The sequence below is a fragment of the Capsicum annuum genome, chromosome 7, assembly GCF_002878395.1.
Source record: "Capsicum annuum cultivar UCD-10X-F1 chromosome 7, UCD10Xv1.1, whole genome shotgun sequence".
In the NCBI taxonomy this organism is placed as follows: Eukaryota; Viridiplantae; Streptophyta; class Magnoliopsida; order Solanales; family Solanaceae; genus Capsicum; species Capsicum annuum.
In genome coordinates this window covers 163277555-163293901 of record NC_061117.1, presented here as the reverse complement: position 1 = coordinate 163293901, position 16347 = coordinate 163277555, and the positions used below count along the sequence as shown (strand labels likewise).

The 16347-nt window shown below is 36.7% G+C and overlaps 1 protein-coding gene across 1 annotated transcript; it reads left to right on the top strand.

Annotated features, from left to right (window-relative positions):
- Positions 1 to 280: 280 nt before the first annotated feature.
- Positions 281 to 4290, top strand: LOC107878141 (formin-like protein 1). The gene is made up of 5 exons (XM_047415267.1): positions 281 to 644; positions 1627 to 1687; positions 2002 to 2953; positions 3132 to 3328; positions 4014 to 4290. Exons 3-5 carry the CDS (start codon positions 2502 to 2504, stop codon positions 4214 to 4216), a joined length of 852 nt encoding a protein of 283 aa, XP_047271223.1. The 5' UTR covers positions 281 to 644; positions 1627 to 1687; positions 2002 to 2501; the 3' UTR covers positions 4217 to 4290.
- The last annotated feature ends 12057 nt before the right edge of the window (positions 4291 to 16347 follow it).

The window sequence follows — 16347 nt, the reverse complement described above, 5'->3', positions numbered from 1 at the left end:
ATTCTTTAGTGGTGGATCGGGCGCATCAATCTTGTGTTGTGACTTTTGTCGGGCGTGATACTTTGGTAGATTTGCTTGTATTAGATATGATCGATTTTGATGTTATTTTGGGTATGAATTGGTCGGCTTTTTATCATGTTGTCACTACAAAAAATGGGTAATATTGCGGGGGTTATTTTAACCTCCGTAAAATTATATAAAATATAAGGGTTAAAAATCTGCCGCTAAAATTTATAGGGTTGCGGGGGTTTTTAAACCCCCGCTATCAATAAAAAAATAGCGCATATTCGATAAAAAAAATATAAATTTATAATCGAAAAAATATTGCTCAAACCTTATATTTTCCCTTTTTTTTTTAATTGGTCAAAATATTTTTTCCTCACTTTATCAAATCGATTTGGCAGCTCTCACTTTACCAAATCGATAGGTAGCTTTCACTCTCTCATTTCCCCCAAATTGCTTCTCCGGTCGACCTCCCAAATTGATCTCTATTTGCAATGACATCAGAGGGGTTTGCCTGAAACCTCTATTTCGGTTTTGCGTGCTTGGCTCTTTGAGATTTTTCTTCATCCATAAGTATTCATCAAAGTCAATTGGTGGAGCTGTTAGCTATAAGTAAATGACTGGGAAAATCAACTAGAAAGGTATTTATTATTCTTTTGCTACAACGCTTTGTACATTTCCATAATTATGGCAGTTAATGAATAATCAAATTACTTTTGTCTACTATAATTTCTTCTGTATCTTCTTCTCTCTATTCATCAATATTAAGTTATTCTCTCTAATTTCATCTATGAATACCTAAATCCACCATATGAATACTCATGTTTCTATGATAACAATATTGAATGTTCTTCATAAGAATTGGGTAATTGTAAGACATGATGCAGAAATTGGTTGCAGAAGTTGGGAAACTCGATGTAGAAGTGTCATATTTGAAGGGGTTGGAGTTGGTATTGCTTTAATTAAAAGACCAGGTTGAAGGGGGTTGGGATCCAAGAAATCTAGCTTCTGATGAAGAAGTCGTTCCTTCATTAATGAGGAATTCCATAGAAAGGCATATGGATAATGGTCCTGGTACTATAGAAGGCAGAAAGAGAAAAGCCCTGTTATGAACAATAACCCTATCCATGTCATGAATAGGTATACTAGAATGGATTTTTCTATGTTTTAAGAAGAAGATTTGAGTTATTGGATGTTTAGGGTGGATCAAATCATTTATTTAGAAGAAGTTTCCATATATCAAAGAGTAGGAATTGTAGTTGTTCACATGGAAGGGGAATCTATTCAGTGGTATCTTTTATTCATAAGGTACAGGAAATATATTTAACCTCCCTCTTGGAATGGATATATAATGGCTTCGGTAGTTATATTTGGGGCTGAGTATGTTGACCCCATGGAAGAACTTAAAAAAGTGAAGAGATGTTTGGGTAGTTATATTTGGGGCTGGTAATGTAATAGAGTACCAAACTATTCTTTAGAAGCATTTAACAAAAGTAGACTTATATAATTGCATAGCATCTAGCAGGATTTGTTAAACTTTTCTATAATTTGCATTGTTAGGATACATGAAAAAGGTAATTGTTTCTCTTTTCCGTCTAATTTGTAATTGTTTCTCTTTTCCAGGTACCCGAAACATTCTGACAAAACTATGCTAGCTAGGTAAACTGGCTTAACGAGAAGTCAGGTATAAGGTCTTTCTAGCTGCAAATACTAAGATATATCAGTCTTTCACTCTTTCTTGTAGCCAACAGATGTCTGTTTATGTTCAAAAGAATTATTCTACTACTCTTAACAATATGCTGAACCAAGTCTATAGTTTGTTAAAAGAAAAGTTCATTTGGTTCAAAAATAGCAAGCATTTGCTATCAAAATATAATATGCATTCGGTTCACATGCATATCATAAGGAAATCCCCAAGCTCTGTAATTTGTTCCACTGATTTTAGCCTATTTCTGGTACGACAATTCACTCTGCTTATGATCTTCTTTCTCTACTTAGGTACACTTGTTAACTCTCATGGCAGCGTTGACACTCATAAAAATAGTCATATTCGGAATAACAGTAGTAATCAGAGTCCATATAGGAAAATGGAATCGCCAGAGTTACGTCCATTGCCGCCTCTACTTGGAAGGAATGCGAGACAGAGTTATGGGAACACGAGGTTTTTCTCAGGTACTGCTGAGAATGGTGTTGATTTTTACTCTTCTGCGGGATCTATAGGTGGTAGAGAGAGTTCTATAGGAGGTGGATCATTTCCCCGTAGAGATTTTGCTGCTGTTGAAGTTGACAAGTTTGGTGGTTGTAGCTCGTCTTCTTCTAGTTCATCTTCCAGTTCCGGATCTGGTTCGCTTGTTCGGTCTGTATCATTGAGCATTTCGCCACCAGCGAGTTTGAGTTCGAAAAGGGAAAATTGAAGAGCTAAATCACTGGAATTGGTGGCTGTTGACACTGCTCCACCACCTCAGTATCCACCTCCCCCTCCTCCACCGCCACAGACGATGGCTAATGTGCCAATATTTGTAGAATCTCCATCTCTGTCACCATCACTATCACCACGTAGTTTGCTATCTCCAGAGAGATATTCAACTAGAAGGATGGACTCATCTCCTGGAATTTTCAATTTTTTGGAGCAGGATGTTCAGTTTCTAGAAAGAAATAGAAATCACATACAACATGCTACACCAGCTTCTGTTCCGCCACCGTTATGTCCACCACCACCACCACTGCCACCGCAGTCTTTGGTTCTTAAAACTCCTTTAAAATCCATAGGAGTTGAGAGTCCAGTATTGGTTTCTCCAATGGAGTTGCCTTCTATTTCAGAACATGTTGAGAAGAATGATGAGAAAACTGAGGAGCCTAAACCAAAGTTGAAAACTTTGCATTGGAATAAAGTGAGAGCAAGTTTGGATCGCAAAATGGAGTGGTATCAACTGAAATCAAGCTCATTTAAGTATGATAATCTGTAACTTTTACTACCTTGGTTACTCGGACTCTTCAAAAAAGTACTTGTTGAATTCATTTTTGAGGATCCGACATGGGTTCAACAACCTTTTTTTGGAGAGTCTGAGCAACATAACTTACTCCTGTGTAAAATTTCATTACAGATATTCATTGCCTTTTGTTTGCAGGTTGAATGAAGAGATGATAGAAACATTGTTTGTCGTCAAGGATCCTACTTTGAATACAAATGACACAGCTAGAAGCTTTGTTCCTTCACCGAACCAAGAGAATAGAGTACTTGATCCAAAGAAGGCGCAAAACATTGCAATTTTCCTGAGGGCCCTAAATGTAACCACAGAGAAAATATGTGAAGCCCTTTTAGAAGGTATTCATCATTTTCACCGTTCTTTGAAGAGTTAGACTTAAATACATCAATCTTTATGCTATTAGGTTGACCTAAAAGATAACTATGGGTGAGAAGGGTTACCCACTACAATAGGTTAAAATGATTCTTTCTGTAAGACTTCATTACATTTGGTGGGTTTGTTTAAGTTAAATCCCTCTCTGAATTGAAATTAAGAGCTGGAAAATAGAATGAAGTGTGTGTTTGATGTTACCAAATAAATCCTCCTGTTGAGTACTAAAGGGGGCAAAATCACCTAGTTAGTATTTGAACAAATGATTGATTACTGGATAATCCTTCTTCATGGCTCTTATTGTAGTAAGCTAATATATTGCTAGATGGTCACAATGCTTTAGCTAGTAAAGCCAAGGGGACTAGTTTATCTTGCTAAAAGTTATGGTCCTTTGCTCCCGAGGATTTCAGTATGTTCTTTTTTTAGGATGTAGCATCTTGTAGTTCTGAAACTAGGGTATCAACTTTACCTTAAAGAAATGTTCTTTGATGGTTTCATCAATAGTCAGAGGTTCTACCATGTCAACAATTCTGCGTTCAATCGCTGTTCTTTAATGGTTTCATCAGTATACAGAAGTTCAAGTGTATGTAGGACTCGTAAGGTTTTGGGATTTAGGAGAACAGACAACAGTAACAAGTTAAATTTTCGATTCAGGTAATGCTGAAATTATTGGAACTGAGCTCCTTGAGATTTTATTGGAGATGGCTCCATCCAAAGACAAAGAACATAAGTTAAAAGAGTACAAAGATGATTCTCCAGTCAAGCTCGACCCAACAGAGAAATTTCTGAAAGCAATGTTTGATATACCTTTTTCTATATTAATGTTGAAAATTTTGGAGTTTGAAAATACTAGTTAATGTTGAAAATTTGGAGTTTGAAGATGTTGATGTTGAAAATTTAATTTTAAAGTTTAATGTTCAATGTATTTTTGATATGCTTGTCAATTACAATGTTTAATTACTCATGTTGTATTAATGATGTATGAATTGAACAAATATTGGATTGTAGGTTAAGTCTAAAGGAACAATTAAATTTGAGCTAAAATTAGAATCTATAATTAGTTATTAAGAAAAATAATTAAATTTAGAGTAACAGGGGTCAACCGCTGCAAAATAACCCCCGCAAATTAATTATGGAGGTTGGAAAAAAACTGCCGCAAATTGTTTGTGACGGCTTGAATTGTGGGGGTTTTGGAAACCTTCGGAATTATATAAACCCCCACAAACTGTAAAATTAACCCTCGCAATTTGATTTATTTTTTGTAGTATGTCTTCGATTGTTTTGTTTAAACTGTGATTTCAGCTTCATTGGGTGTGTCAAGGATAGCTTGGAAGGGTGCACTTCATTCAAGTCCTAAGAGGATTATATCTTTTTGTTCAGGCTCGTAAATTGATTGAGAGGGGATGTTTTTCGTTCTTGAGTCATATTCGTAACACCAATGTTGTTTCGCCTCCTTCCTTGGATTCTGTCTGTGTTGTCCGTGAGTTTATGGATGTGTTCCCTACGGACTTGCCTGGTATACCTCCGGATTTAGATATTGATTTCAGTATTGATGTTGAGCTGAGCACGAAGCCCATTTCTATTCCTCCTTATAGGATGACCCCGACAGAGTTGAAGGAACTGAATGATCAGTTGCAGGAGTTGTTGGATAAGGGATTTATCCGACCTAGTGTTTCACCTTGAGGTGCACCTGTCTTGTTTGTAAAGAAAAAGGATGGGTCTATGCGGATGTGAGTTGATTATCGACAGTTGAATAAGGTGACGGTTAAGAATAAGTATCCTCTTCCTCGCATTAATGATTTGTTTGAGCAGCTTTAGGGTGCTGCAGTATTTTTGAAGATTGATTTGAGGTTCGGTTATCATTAGTTAAGGATTAGAGCTTCGGATATTTCGAAGAGAGCTTTTCAGACTCGATATGGTCATTATGAGTTATTGGTCATGTATTTTGGGTTGACCAATGCCCCTGCCGTGTTCATGGAGTTGGTGAACCAGGTGTTTCGATCATATCTTGACTTCTTTGTTATTGTATTTATAGATGATATCTTTGTTTATTTCAAGAGTGAGGTTGAGCATTTGAAGCATTTGCGGATTGTGCTTCAGAGATTGAGGGATGAGAAGTTGTATGCTAAGTTCTCTAAGTGCGAGTTTTGGTTGGAGTCTGTTTCTTTCTTGAGTCATGTGGTGACTAAGGAAGGTATTATGGTTGATCTAACTAAGGTTGCAATGGTTCGTGATTAGGCTAGACCTACTTCGCCCACTGAGATTCAAAATTTTGTTGGCTTGGCCAGGTATTGTCGGCGTTTTGTTGAGGGTTTTTCATCCATTGCGGCTCCATTGACCAAGTTAACCTAGAAGAAGATTTCTTTTCAGTGGTCCGATGCTTGTGAGGCGAGCTTTCAAAAGCTCAAGGATTTGTTGACTTCAGCTCCTATATTGGCTTTACCTAAGAAGGGCATTGGCTTTACCATCTTTTGTAATGCTTCGGGTGTTGGGTTAGGTGTTGTGTTGATGCAGGAGGGCAAGGTGATTGCATATGCGTCATGAGAGGAATTATCCTACCTATGATTTGTTGTGTGCGCAGTTGTGTTTGCCTTGAAGTTATGGAGGCACTACTTGTATGGAGTCGTTGTGAGATCTTCTCAGATCATCGTAGCCTTCAGTACTTCTTTCCCCATCGAGATCTTAATATAAGGCAATATTTTTGGCTTGAGTTACTTAAGGATTATGATTTGATTATTCTCTACTATCCAGGCAAGAGTAATGTGGTTGCAGATGCCTTGAGCCGAAAGTCTACTAGCATGGGTAACTTGGCGCATCTTTTGACCCAAAAGAGGCCTTTGGCCTTAGAGGTTCAGTTTTTAGCTAACTAGATGGTTAGACTTGATATTTCGACACCTGGACGTGTTTTGGCATTTGTGGAGGCTAGATCTTCTTTGATAGAGCAAATTCAAGCTCATTGGTTTGATAATGTTGGATTCAGGTTGATTCGAGATAAGGTGTTGAGTGGGGAGGCTAAGGAAGCCTCGTTTGTTTCAGATGGAGTTTTGAGGATTGGGAGTCGAGTTTGTGTGCTAAGAGTGGGTGATTGGATTAGGTTGATCTTTGAGAAAGCCCATTGTTTCAAATATTTTATCCATCCAGATGTGACTAAGATGTATCGTGATTTGAGGCAGCACTACTAGTGGGGTGGTATGAGGCGAGATATAGCAGATTTTATGGCTCATTGCCTATGTTGTCAGTAGGTGAAGGCCGAGCATATGAGACTTGTTGGATTGCTTCAGAGGTTACCCATTCCCGAGTGGAAGTGGGAATGGATGACCATGGACTTTGTGACTAGTTTGCCTTATACATCTCATGGTTCTGATATTGTTTGGGTCATCGTGGATCGATTGACTAAGTCAACTCATTTTATTTCGGTTTGAGACTTATTCAGGGATGAGAAGTTAGCCCCTATCTTTATTTGTGAGATTGTGCGTCTGCATGGTGCATCAGTGTCCATTATTTCAAATCGAGGTTCTGTGTTCACATCTCACTTTTGAAAGGCTTTTCAGGATGAGTTGGGTACTTAGTTTGATCTTAGCACAATGTTTCACCCCCAGGCTGATGACCAGTCAGAGTGGATTATCCAGGTTTTGGAGGATATACTTTGCACATACGTGATGGATTTTGGTGGCCAATGGGAGCAACATTTGGCTTTAGCAGAGTTTGCATATAATAGTAGCTACCATTCCAGTATGATATGGCTCCTTTTGAGGCGGTGTATGGTAGGTGTTGTCGCTCCCCAGTAGGCTGGTTCGATGTTTCAGAGGTGAGACCTTGAGGTACAGACTTGCTTAGTGAATCTTTGGATAGAGTCCGGGTCATTTAGGATAGATTCAGAGCGACTCAGAGTAGGCAGAAGTGTTATGCTAATTGTAGACTTTGTGCCTTGAGATTTGGTGTTGGTGATCATGTTTTCCTTCAAGTTTTACTCGTGAAGGGTGTGATGAGGTTTGGGAAGAAGGGCAAGCTTAGCCCCAGGTATATTGGTCCATTTGAGATTCTTCGAACTGTTGGTGATATGACTTATGAGTTGGCTTTGCCCCTTGATCTATTAGCTGTTCATCTAGTTTTTCATGTTTCTATGCTTCGTCGCTATATTCCGGATGAGTCTCATATTACTCGTTGGGAGTCAGTTCAGCTAGATGAGCGATTGTCATTTGTTGAGGAGCTAATCTCCATTTTGGCTAGAGGTATTAGGCGGTTGCGCTCTAGAGTGATCCCTTGGTTAAGGTCCCGTAGCGACATCGACCAGTAGATGAGGCTACTTAGGAGGTTAAGTCTGATATGCATAGTTCTTATCCTCAGTTCTTCATTGATTCAGGTATTTCTTTGCCTCAGTTCGAGGACGAACTAGATTTTTAGTGGTGGATGATGTAACGACCTAAAAATTTGATGAAGTACGTGAAATTTGTGATTTTATATGATTTGATTATTTTACCCCTCTCCGTAGTTGCATTATGGTATTTTTGAGGTGTAGGAGTGATTGTCATGATTTTTGATGCATTTTGATACCATTTACGCAATATTGTATTTTTTGATGGTTTCGAGAGCCTTATTTTGGACTTATGTGGATATCTTTTGATCCGTGCGATGGATGACTTAACGGACTACACCAAAAGCTCTGGAATATCAATTTTAGGCTTGGTAGACCTTTGGTTCGGGTCCCGGTGCACCCGAACTCATTTCGACCTATTGATCGGAAAGTTAAAAAATTAAAAATATGAGTGTGGGACCCACATTTGGTCGAAACGACCTCGGATGAAAAATTCGACTTCGCCAGCAGATCTGAAATATCGGTTTTAGGGTGTTCGCAAGTTTGTTATGATTTTACGGCTTTTAAATATCATTTTGACCTTCGGTTTAGAAAATTATGATTTAGAATTTTGGGGGTCAACTTTGTGAAACGATATTTTTTTTTGAAAACTTGATATCGCCATCGCATCTGAAACGTTGAATTTAGTATGGTTACATAGTTCGTTTGCATGTATCGGACTCCGAATGAATTCTGGACACCTCATCGAAGTCTAATTGACCAAAAAAATATCTGATATTGCAGAAAAATCTGCTATAAATAGCAGAGTTTTTACTCTTTTTGGCCCATTTTGCTTATTTTCACCTTGCCTCCTGGTAGTTAAATTCTAAAATAGTATGGGAGTTTAAAGTGAAGTTTGTGAGAGTTTAAGAAGCTAGATTAACACTCATTTCTTGATTTTATTATGGATTTAAGGTAAGAATTCAAACATTTCTTAATAATTTCTTGATTACAACAACAACAACAACAAATCCAGTGTATTCCCACCTAGTGGGGTCTGGGGGGGTAAGATGTACGCAGTCCATACCTCTACCTCTGAAGAAGTAGAAAGGCTGTTTCCGATAGACCCCCGGCTCAAGGCACGAGATACCACACAAACACATAGTAAAGCACAACACAAGATTATATAACATAAATACGGCACCCATATGTAATATACAACAGAGGAAAGCACACAGATTCATAATAAAACATGGAACACGGACTCATAACTAGAATAAAACCCCCACCAAGTAATTCTCTACACTAGCGACTCAAACTGGCCCTAGTCCTCTGCCCTAATTCGCGTCCTCCAGACCTTCCTATCTAGGGTCATGTCCTCGGTGAGCTGTAACTGCTCCATGTCCCGCCTAATCACCTCACCCCAGTACTTCTTCGGCCTACCCCTACCCTGCCTAAAACCATCCAACGCTAGCCTCTCACACCTACGGACCGGGGCATCCATGCCCCTCCTCTTCACGTGTCCGAACCATCTCAATCGGGCTTCCCGCATCTTGCACTCCACTGGAGTCACACCAACCTTCTCCCGGATAGTCTCATTCCGAACTCTATCCCCTCTAGTCAGCCCACACATCCAGCGATTTCTCAAAATCTCAAAAATCTTAGGGCTTGATTTTAAATTTCAATTTCACTTATTTTCACTTGAATAATATTTTACCTTATGATTACAAATCTTTCATTAATTTAACCCTTAAAACAACTTAGATTTTTGACTTTAACTCGAATTTCAAAGAATTTATCTAGTAAAGCTTAAAATGGGGTTTCTTTGATTTGAACCTCGTTTTTTACTCGAGTTTTCAGTTGTAGGTTCCTAGTGAAGTTTCAATTTTGCCCTTCTTTTTTAAAAATCCGTTTCGGGGGAAGAGGGGGATCCAGGATATAAAGTTTGTGGGTTCCCATGTTAGACAAAAATAAAACTTAATAGTAGCTAAAGGAATTTGAATCCATAACCGAGAGGTTGTCGTAAAACTTTTACTAGTTCTTCTGCTCCACTAGACCAACAATACAATTTGTTTATGGGTTCCTAACTTAAATTTTTTATATATTTCCTAGATTTCTCTATATAAATACTTGATCCGTACGAAAGTTACTAGATTTTCGGGAATCCCTTTCGAGGCCTTAGATCCGCCCCTGTCCGGGGGTCCTTATTGACCCGAAATCAAAAGTAGTCAATACAGGTGTCGTTGGTTTTGTTTTGATGCGTAGATTTCATTTTTGATGTTTTTTTAGTAGAGTTCGATATTGTTCGTGAAAAGTAAGGTCATGAGTTCTAAGTGTAGTTGACTGGTTTCAACTTTTGAGGTAGGTTATGGCGTAATTCTTTCAGACTAGGCTGAGTAGTAAATGATGATACCAAATGCATGTTAAGGATAGGAACTAATCATGAAAATTGGTGTGATATTTCAATTTATGTGAGATATGTTAGAATTGTTAGTGCAAGCGGTGTGGGCTATCGTTGTGGGATTTTATTATTGCAGGTGACGTGTCCTTAATGTATATTTTGTATGCTTTATTTACTACTTTGCTTGGTCGGCCTATGATACTTACTAAGTATAAGTGGACCGTACTCATGCCTACTGCGCCCTTTCGGTACAGGTCCTAGCTCGAGTGCGCCTCAGCTTGCTTGACTCGGGCGATTGTTGGAGCTTTCAAGGTAGCGGTTGGACATTTATGCGTCCGAAGTTCACCTCTATATTTCTACAGTAGTTATGTCTTTATTAGTATTTGGAGACAGATATTATTCCTTTGTGGTTATTTTTTGATGTATTTGACTCTTGGATTGTATTAGTAGTTCTTATACTATTAACACCTGATTTTGGGCATGATTAGTATTTTGGATAAATTCTTTCTGAATTATTATGATTACTTATATGGTCCGTCTTCATTCTAGAAGCCTTATCTTGAGATATTTTTGTCTTTTCCTCTTTTAGTATCAATTTTGGGTGATAGGATTACTTTTTAAGGTGCGCCGCGACAAGTGCCATCAAGACCCCTCGTTTTTGGGTCGTGAGATTGTGCTTGTTCAGTGATTGACTTTTCATCAACCATTTTGAACTCTATATAATTTGAAACAAGAAATTTCTTAGAACTCGCCTCTTCTGCTAAATAAATAGTTCAAAGAGTAGTGTCCCATATCTCTTTAGTAAAGTTGCATTTAATATAATATTGTTCATAATATTTATCGAACATTCCTCCAAGAATATAATTCTTGCACAAATAATCATCATATTGCCACTTGACAATTTATTCTTTAATCAAAGTAACCTCGTCAGATGCTACCTCAGAACTAAGAGCACTAGGATAAGGTTCTTCAAGAACATATGCCAACTTTAATCGTCTTAAAAAGAATTTCATCTTTCTACGCCATCTAAAAAAGTCTTTGCCCTCAAATATTTCAAAATTAGAATTAGAAAAAGATGGACTACTATTTGATATTAATATAGAAGCCATAGAGACAACAATCTTCAAATTGTTAGAATAATAATGATAATTGTACAAGAAATTTAAAATAAAAATTGCTTGGCTTAGAGACACGATAATCGCTTTTTGAAGATAGTTGGAGTCTCTCCCACGAGCAAACGAAAGAACTAGTGACAACTCTATCTTCGGAATTCAACTAAGCCATAAGACAAGTAACATTCAAGAATGTTGCTCTTCCATTCTTGAATGGGTGATTTTATCATTTGATCATTGTCTCTCAAATTTTTCAAGGGAAAAGTAATTTTGAGTGCTTGTCTTTTCAAATAAAAGAAACACTATTTATAGAATAAAAGTTTCATGCAAGAGAAGAGTATTAATTAAGTAATAGTTAATAGGTTCATGTATATTTTAAAATAAAAAATGTCATTCTTTCAAGAACCTAAAACGTAAAACTTAATGAATGAATTATAAAATTCACATTCATTTTCTTTGTAACTCAAAATCCTTTAAGTGATGCATTTATTTCAAAACTAATTGAAACATAACTCTAAAAATCTTTAACCAATGTATTTGTTTCAAAATTTATTGGAACAGAAACGTAACAATAACATGTTGCACCACCATTTACAAGATAATATTCAAGATGCTCACTCATAGACTACAACCAATGGACTATCTTGTAGACAATAGCCAAGCTGCTTTTGTTCCTGGTAGGATATTAAATGATAATGTATTGCTTAGTCATGAATTAGTAAAGGATTATAGGAAGAAAGCAATATCATCGAGATGCATGATCAAAATAAATACGCAAAAGGCTTATGATTCACTGAAATAGTCATTTTTTGAAGAGGTACCACTTGATATGAATTTTCCTGAAAAGTTAGTCAAATGGATAATGTGTTGTGTTAGGACTGTATCCTACTCAATTGTCCTCAATAGCTTTTCATTTCTATCTTTTAATGCTAAGAGAGGTGTGAAACAGAAGAACTCATCATACTTTATTTGTTTGTTTTAAGCATGAACTATCTGACCACATTGCTGAAGACATTGAAAAATAATTCAGATTCAAATTTTCATTCAAGGTGTCAAATGTTGAATATAATTCAGCTAAGTTTTGTTAGTGATTTACTCTTATTTTGTAGAGGATATGTACTATTTGCTAGCCTACTATTTGAATGTTTCAAAAAATCTCTGCAACTTCAAGCTTAGTAGTAAATCATTCCACTAGCAATATCTACTTTGGTTTTGTTCCTGATTATATTCAGTAGACTATACTGCAATAATTAGACTTCATAATAAGGCAATTACCATTTAAATATCTAGGAGTATCTCTGAGTACGAAGAAGTTGTCAGTGGATCAATGACAACATATTAGACAAATGATTGGATAGATAACTATCTGGACAGTGAGATTCATGTCTTATGAAGGAATGCTTCAACTGATCACTCGTATATTAGCTGGTTTACAACCATTCTGGTCACAAATATTTTTTATACCCAACAAGGTTTTAGAGGGTAAGTAAAAACTATATAAAAAAGGTTTAATTTGTGAAATGGAGACATACAAGCTAAACGGAAGGCTGCATTTGATTTTATTAAGATTCAGAGGTTTGAATCTGAATGTATATCTGAATGATTAAGATGTTGTCTTCAGATCTGAAATTAAAACTATTTGTTTTTCAATATGTTAGTATGCAAAATTTATTTATTTACATATATAATAAAAAATATAATTCAAATAAAAAATAATTATATATTAAAAAAATACTTGATTTAATATAATAAAATTATTATTTGATTGTAAAAAAAATATTTATACTTGTTAGTGATAATGGAGATGGTTTGTAATGGTGGTGGTGGTAATGATTGATGTTAGTGATTAGTAACGTTGGGGGTGATAGTTGTGATGATAGAGATGTTTGGTATTGTAATGACTATTATGATGGTGACAATTGGTAGTGGTGGTGGTAGTGATGTGAAATTGGTTGATGTTAGTGTTGAAACCTAATTTTTGCCCTCTACAACTACGTTTAATCTCGAGTTTCTTCGATTTTCAAATAAAACTACAATAATTATTTTTTCCAAATAAATGCATTTTAAAATAGGTAGTTGGGCTAATTTTGTCATTCAGACGATAATTATTTATTTTCGTATTTGCATGGTATAAATGATGTCATTTAAATGACATTTTCATCAAAATTGGATTTTTAAATTTAGGATTATTTGAAAAATAATTTTAAATAATTAAATCTTGATTTAAATATAATTTATTCTCACAAGTAATTTATTTGGAGAAATACTTGTTTGGTTTTATTAAATCAAGAAACTCGGGATTAAAAGAATTATTAATTCGTATTTAATTTCAATTCAATTTAATCAATCTATTAAATTTGATCATAAATTGAAATTAAATTGGCCACAATCGCAATATATTTGGCCAATTAGCCTTTAATTTGATCCAATTTTAATTAGAATGGGTAAAATGTTAATTGAAACTATTTTTCTAAACTATGTATCCCAATTTTAAACTCAATTTTGCCAAACACCAGCAGCCCAAAACTAATCCAATATCAGCCCATGCCAACAATAAACCCAGTTCCCAATCGTCCCACTCCTTTCACCAACTCAACAACAAATTAGCAACAACAGGCCCAATTCCTTAAAGCCACCAGCCCCTAAATCGGCCCAAATTCAAACACTTAACCCCACCCGCCACTTCACATTTTCCCCTTCATTAAACATCGAGACAACTCATACAATGGTATCATCGACAAAACGATGACCTAAACCCGTAATGCCCAACCCGTTCAAGCAATGGGAAATTCACCGGATTCTAACTCGAAGTCACCACCTCCAACCCTTTCTCGCCCCAAATACGTTAACCCGAGGTCGAATTAACCCATTGGTGACCTTCTTCATGCATTCACGCATCCCACGCATATCCGTACGGAAAGATGCCAAGAATTTTCTAGAAAGGGGGTGATGTGTCACCCCCAACGGTTCAGGTCCGTGAATATCGGGTGTAGAGTACGATTTGGTACATATTTAGTGATTTTTCATTGGTCCTTGGAGGAGAATTGGTTTTCCCCAATTCTATTGGTCCACCATTTGAAAGAATACAAAATTTGGTACCAATGAGAGATGAAGGGAAAGCTGTGAAAGATTCCAAAAATTTTGGAAAAGGGGATCCGTTTTTTCCAAACCCTTAAAGGGACCCCTCCTTATCGGTTTTGTTATAAATAGACCTCTTGGTCGCCACAACAGGAGAGGTTTTTTTTTTGTTTTTTTTGGGGGGAGGAGAGGAAAAACTGAAGGTTAGAAGTTCTAGGCTTCTTGGGAAAACTGAAGAATTTTCTTTCGAGGGATTGGTTCGAACATTGGGGTCAAAACTGTGAAAAATTTCTCTTTCGTTCTTTTTTTCGGGAAGCTGATCGATCAATCGAAAATTCCTGATTAGACAACCTCAACTCTCGGTGGTAACGGTCCTGCTGATAGCTCGTCGTCCCGTTTTGCCGCTCCCTGAAAGGTAACGTCCTATTCCTGTAAGCTTAAGATTGCTTCTGCTTCATCTCACTATTCTGTAGCCCTAAGCAATTTGAGATTATCTTGTATGCTGGGCTGACTGCTGTAGAGGTTTCAAAGACCATATAAGTTTTTTTTTTAGTGAAAAGTTTTGGATGTATTGTTATGTTAGGATTAATTCTTATTCGGATTGTATCACGTCGTTTCCGTCTATTCATTTTTTTATCTTGGTTGCATAATCTATCATCCACTTTTGGTGTTATGGATTAATCTTTGGCCTAATGTCTCTCTTGGCGTATTGCTTGTGGCTAGAATGATTGGTTTTCTAGCTAAAGTCTGTTGCTTTTAGTTTATTTAGCAGTTTCTAGCCAGATGCTGTTTGTTTCGTAGTTGTTGTTTGACTGTGTTGATCATGTTGTTACTACTAGTTTCTGTCACGGCTGTCGAGCTAGCAGTGTTGCTAGTAGGACCACCTCGTAGGCTCCTTTGGTTTATTATATACCAAAGGGAAAATGAGGGTAAGGTCCAAAAAACGTACCAAAAATCCTAGGATATCTCAACCGTTTCGTTCGACTCGGTCGGAAAGAGGAAGAGGATTGAAACATTCTGTGGTTTTACTTGCCGTCACTATTTGTCGTTATCGTAACTGTTGAACCGGTAATGTTCCATCTTGTGGCCTCCGTTTTCCTTATTCTTTCTTTTCTCTATTCCATAGTCGGGGTAATTTTCTGATTTTCATGTCGTTACTCAAGATTCCATTTTTCATTTTGGTGGGTGTTGGTTTTGCCTGGGTTGAATTATATTCAAAGTTTGAATATTGTCATGAGATCAGTGTTTTCTTTCCTTATAATCGGAAGATTTAAAGACTCCCCATGCATATGAGCATGTTAAAAAATGTGTGTATATGTGATGGCGTTGCATTCTACAATTCGCGTTGTGTTTCTAATTGTGTTAATGAAAGATGGTTACTGCCTCTGTTTCAGGCATCTGTTCGTGCTAGAGAATGTCTTGAAGTCATGTTTTAGGTGTTGATTGGTTCTCCGTTGCGATTGAGTGCCAATAGATGTAAAATGTGTGATTTCCCTGAGAAGATTTTATGTTAAAATCCTAGCTTTGGTTTAAATATTTTCCAAGAAAAAGCCTTTGTTTGGGCTATGACCCAACTATTTATTGTCCTTTAATGAGTCTTCTCAACGTGGGCTAATCTTATACCTATGTGCATAAGCAATTATTCCAAATTAGTCGTGAAGGTGTCATATGCTTTGCCTTTATATTCTTGAATTTGTTTTGCCATCTTCGAAAACAATGTCCTAATAGATTAGTTAAGATCTGCGTCATGTAGTTCTTTAGTTAATCACGTATTCGCTACCTTTATATCTTCTTCTATCTTTGTTTAGTCACATACCAACCTTTGTGAATTTTCCTACTTTATTGATTATTGAAGATCCGTATGCTGCCATTTTTAGTTAAACCCACATTAATTTCCTTTAATTTCTTTCCTCTTTCTTTGGTCAATCATATGTTAATATTATTTATTGTTCTTTACATGGAAATTGCCCGAGTCATACAAGGACTCTTTCCCTTTGCATATTTTCAAGGGAATGCGGCCGGCCCACTTCTTCTAGCCGATTCCAAAGACCAAGTTCTAAGTCAGTCACTTGACGTATGGGCGCAAGAAGATAAAAGAAGAAA

Bases quoted from the DNA above. Each gene is read 5' to 3' on its own strand.
- LOC107878141 (XM_047415267.1), top strand. From the start codon at position 2,502: ATGGCTAATGTGCCAATATTTGTAGAATCTCCATCTCTGTCACCATCA. The intron at 2,954-3,131 runs GTATGATAATCT...TTTTGTTTGCAG, and splicing joins CTGAAATCAAGCTCATTTAA to GTTGAATGAAGAGATGATAG. The intron at 3,329-4,013 runs GTATTCATCATT...TTTTCGATTCAG, and splicing joins ATGTGAAGCCCTTTTAGAAG to GTAATGCTGAAATTATTGGA.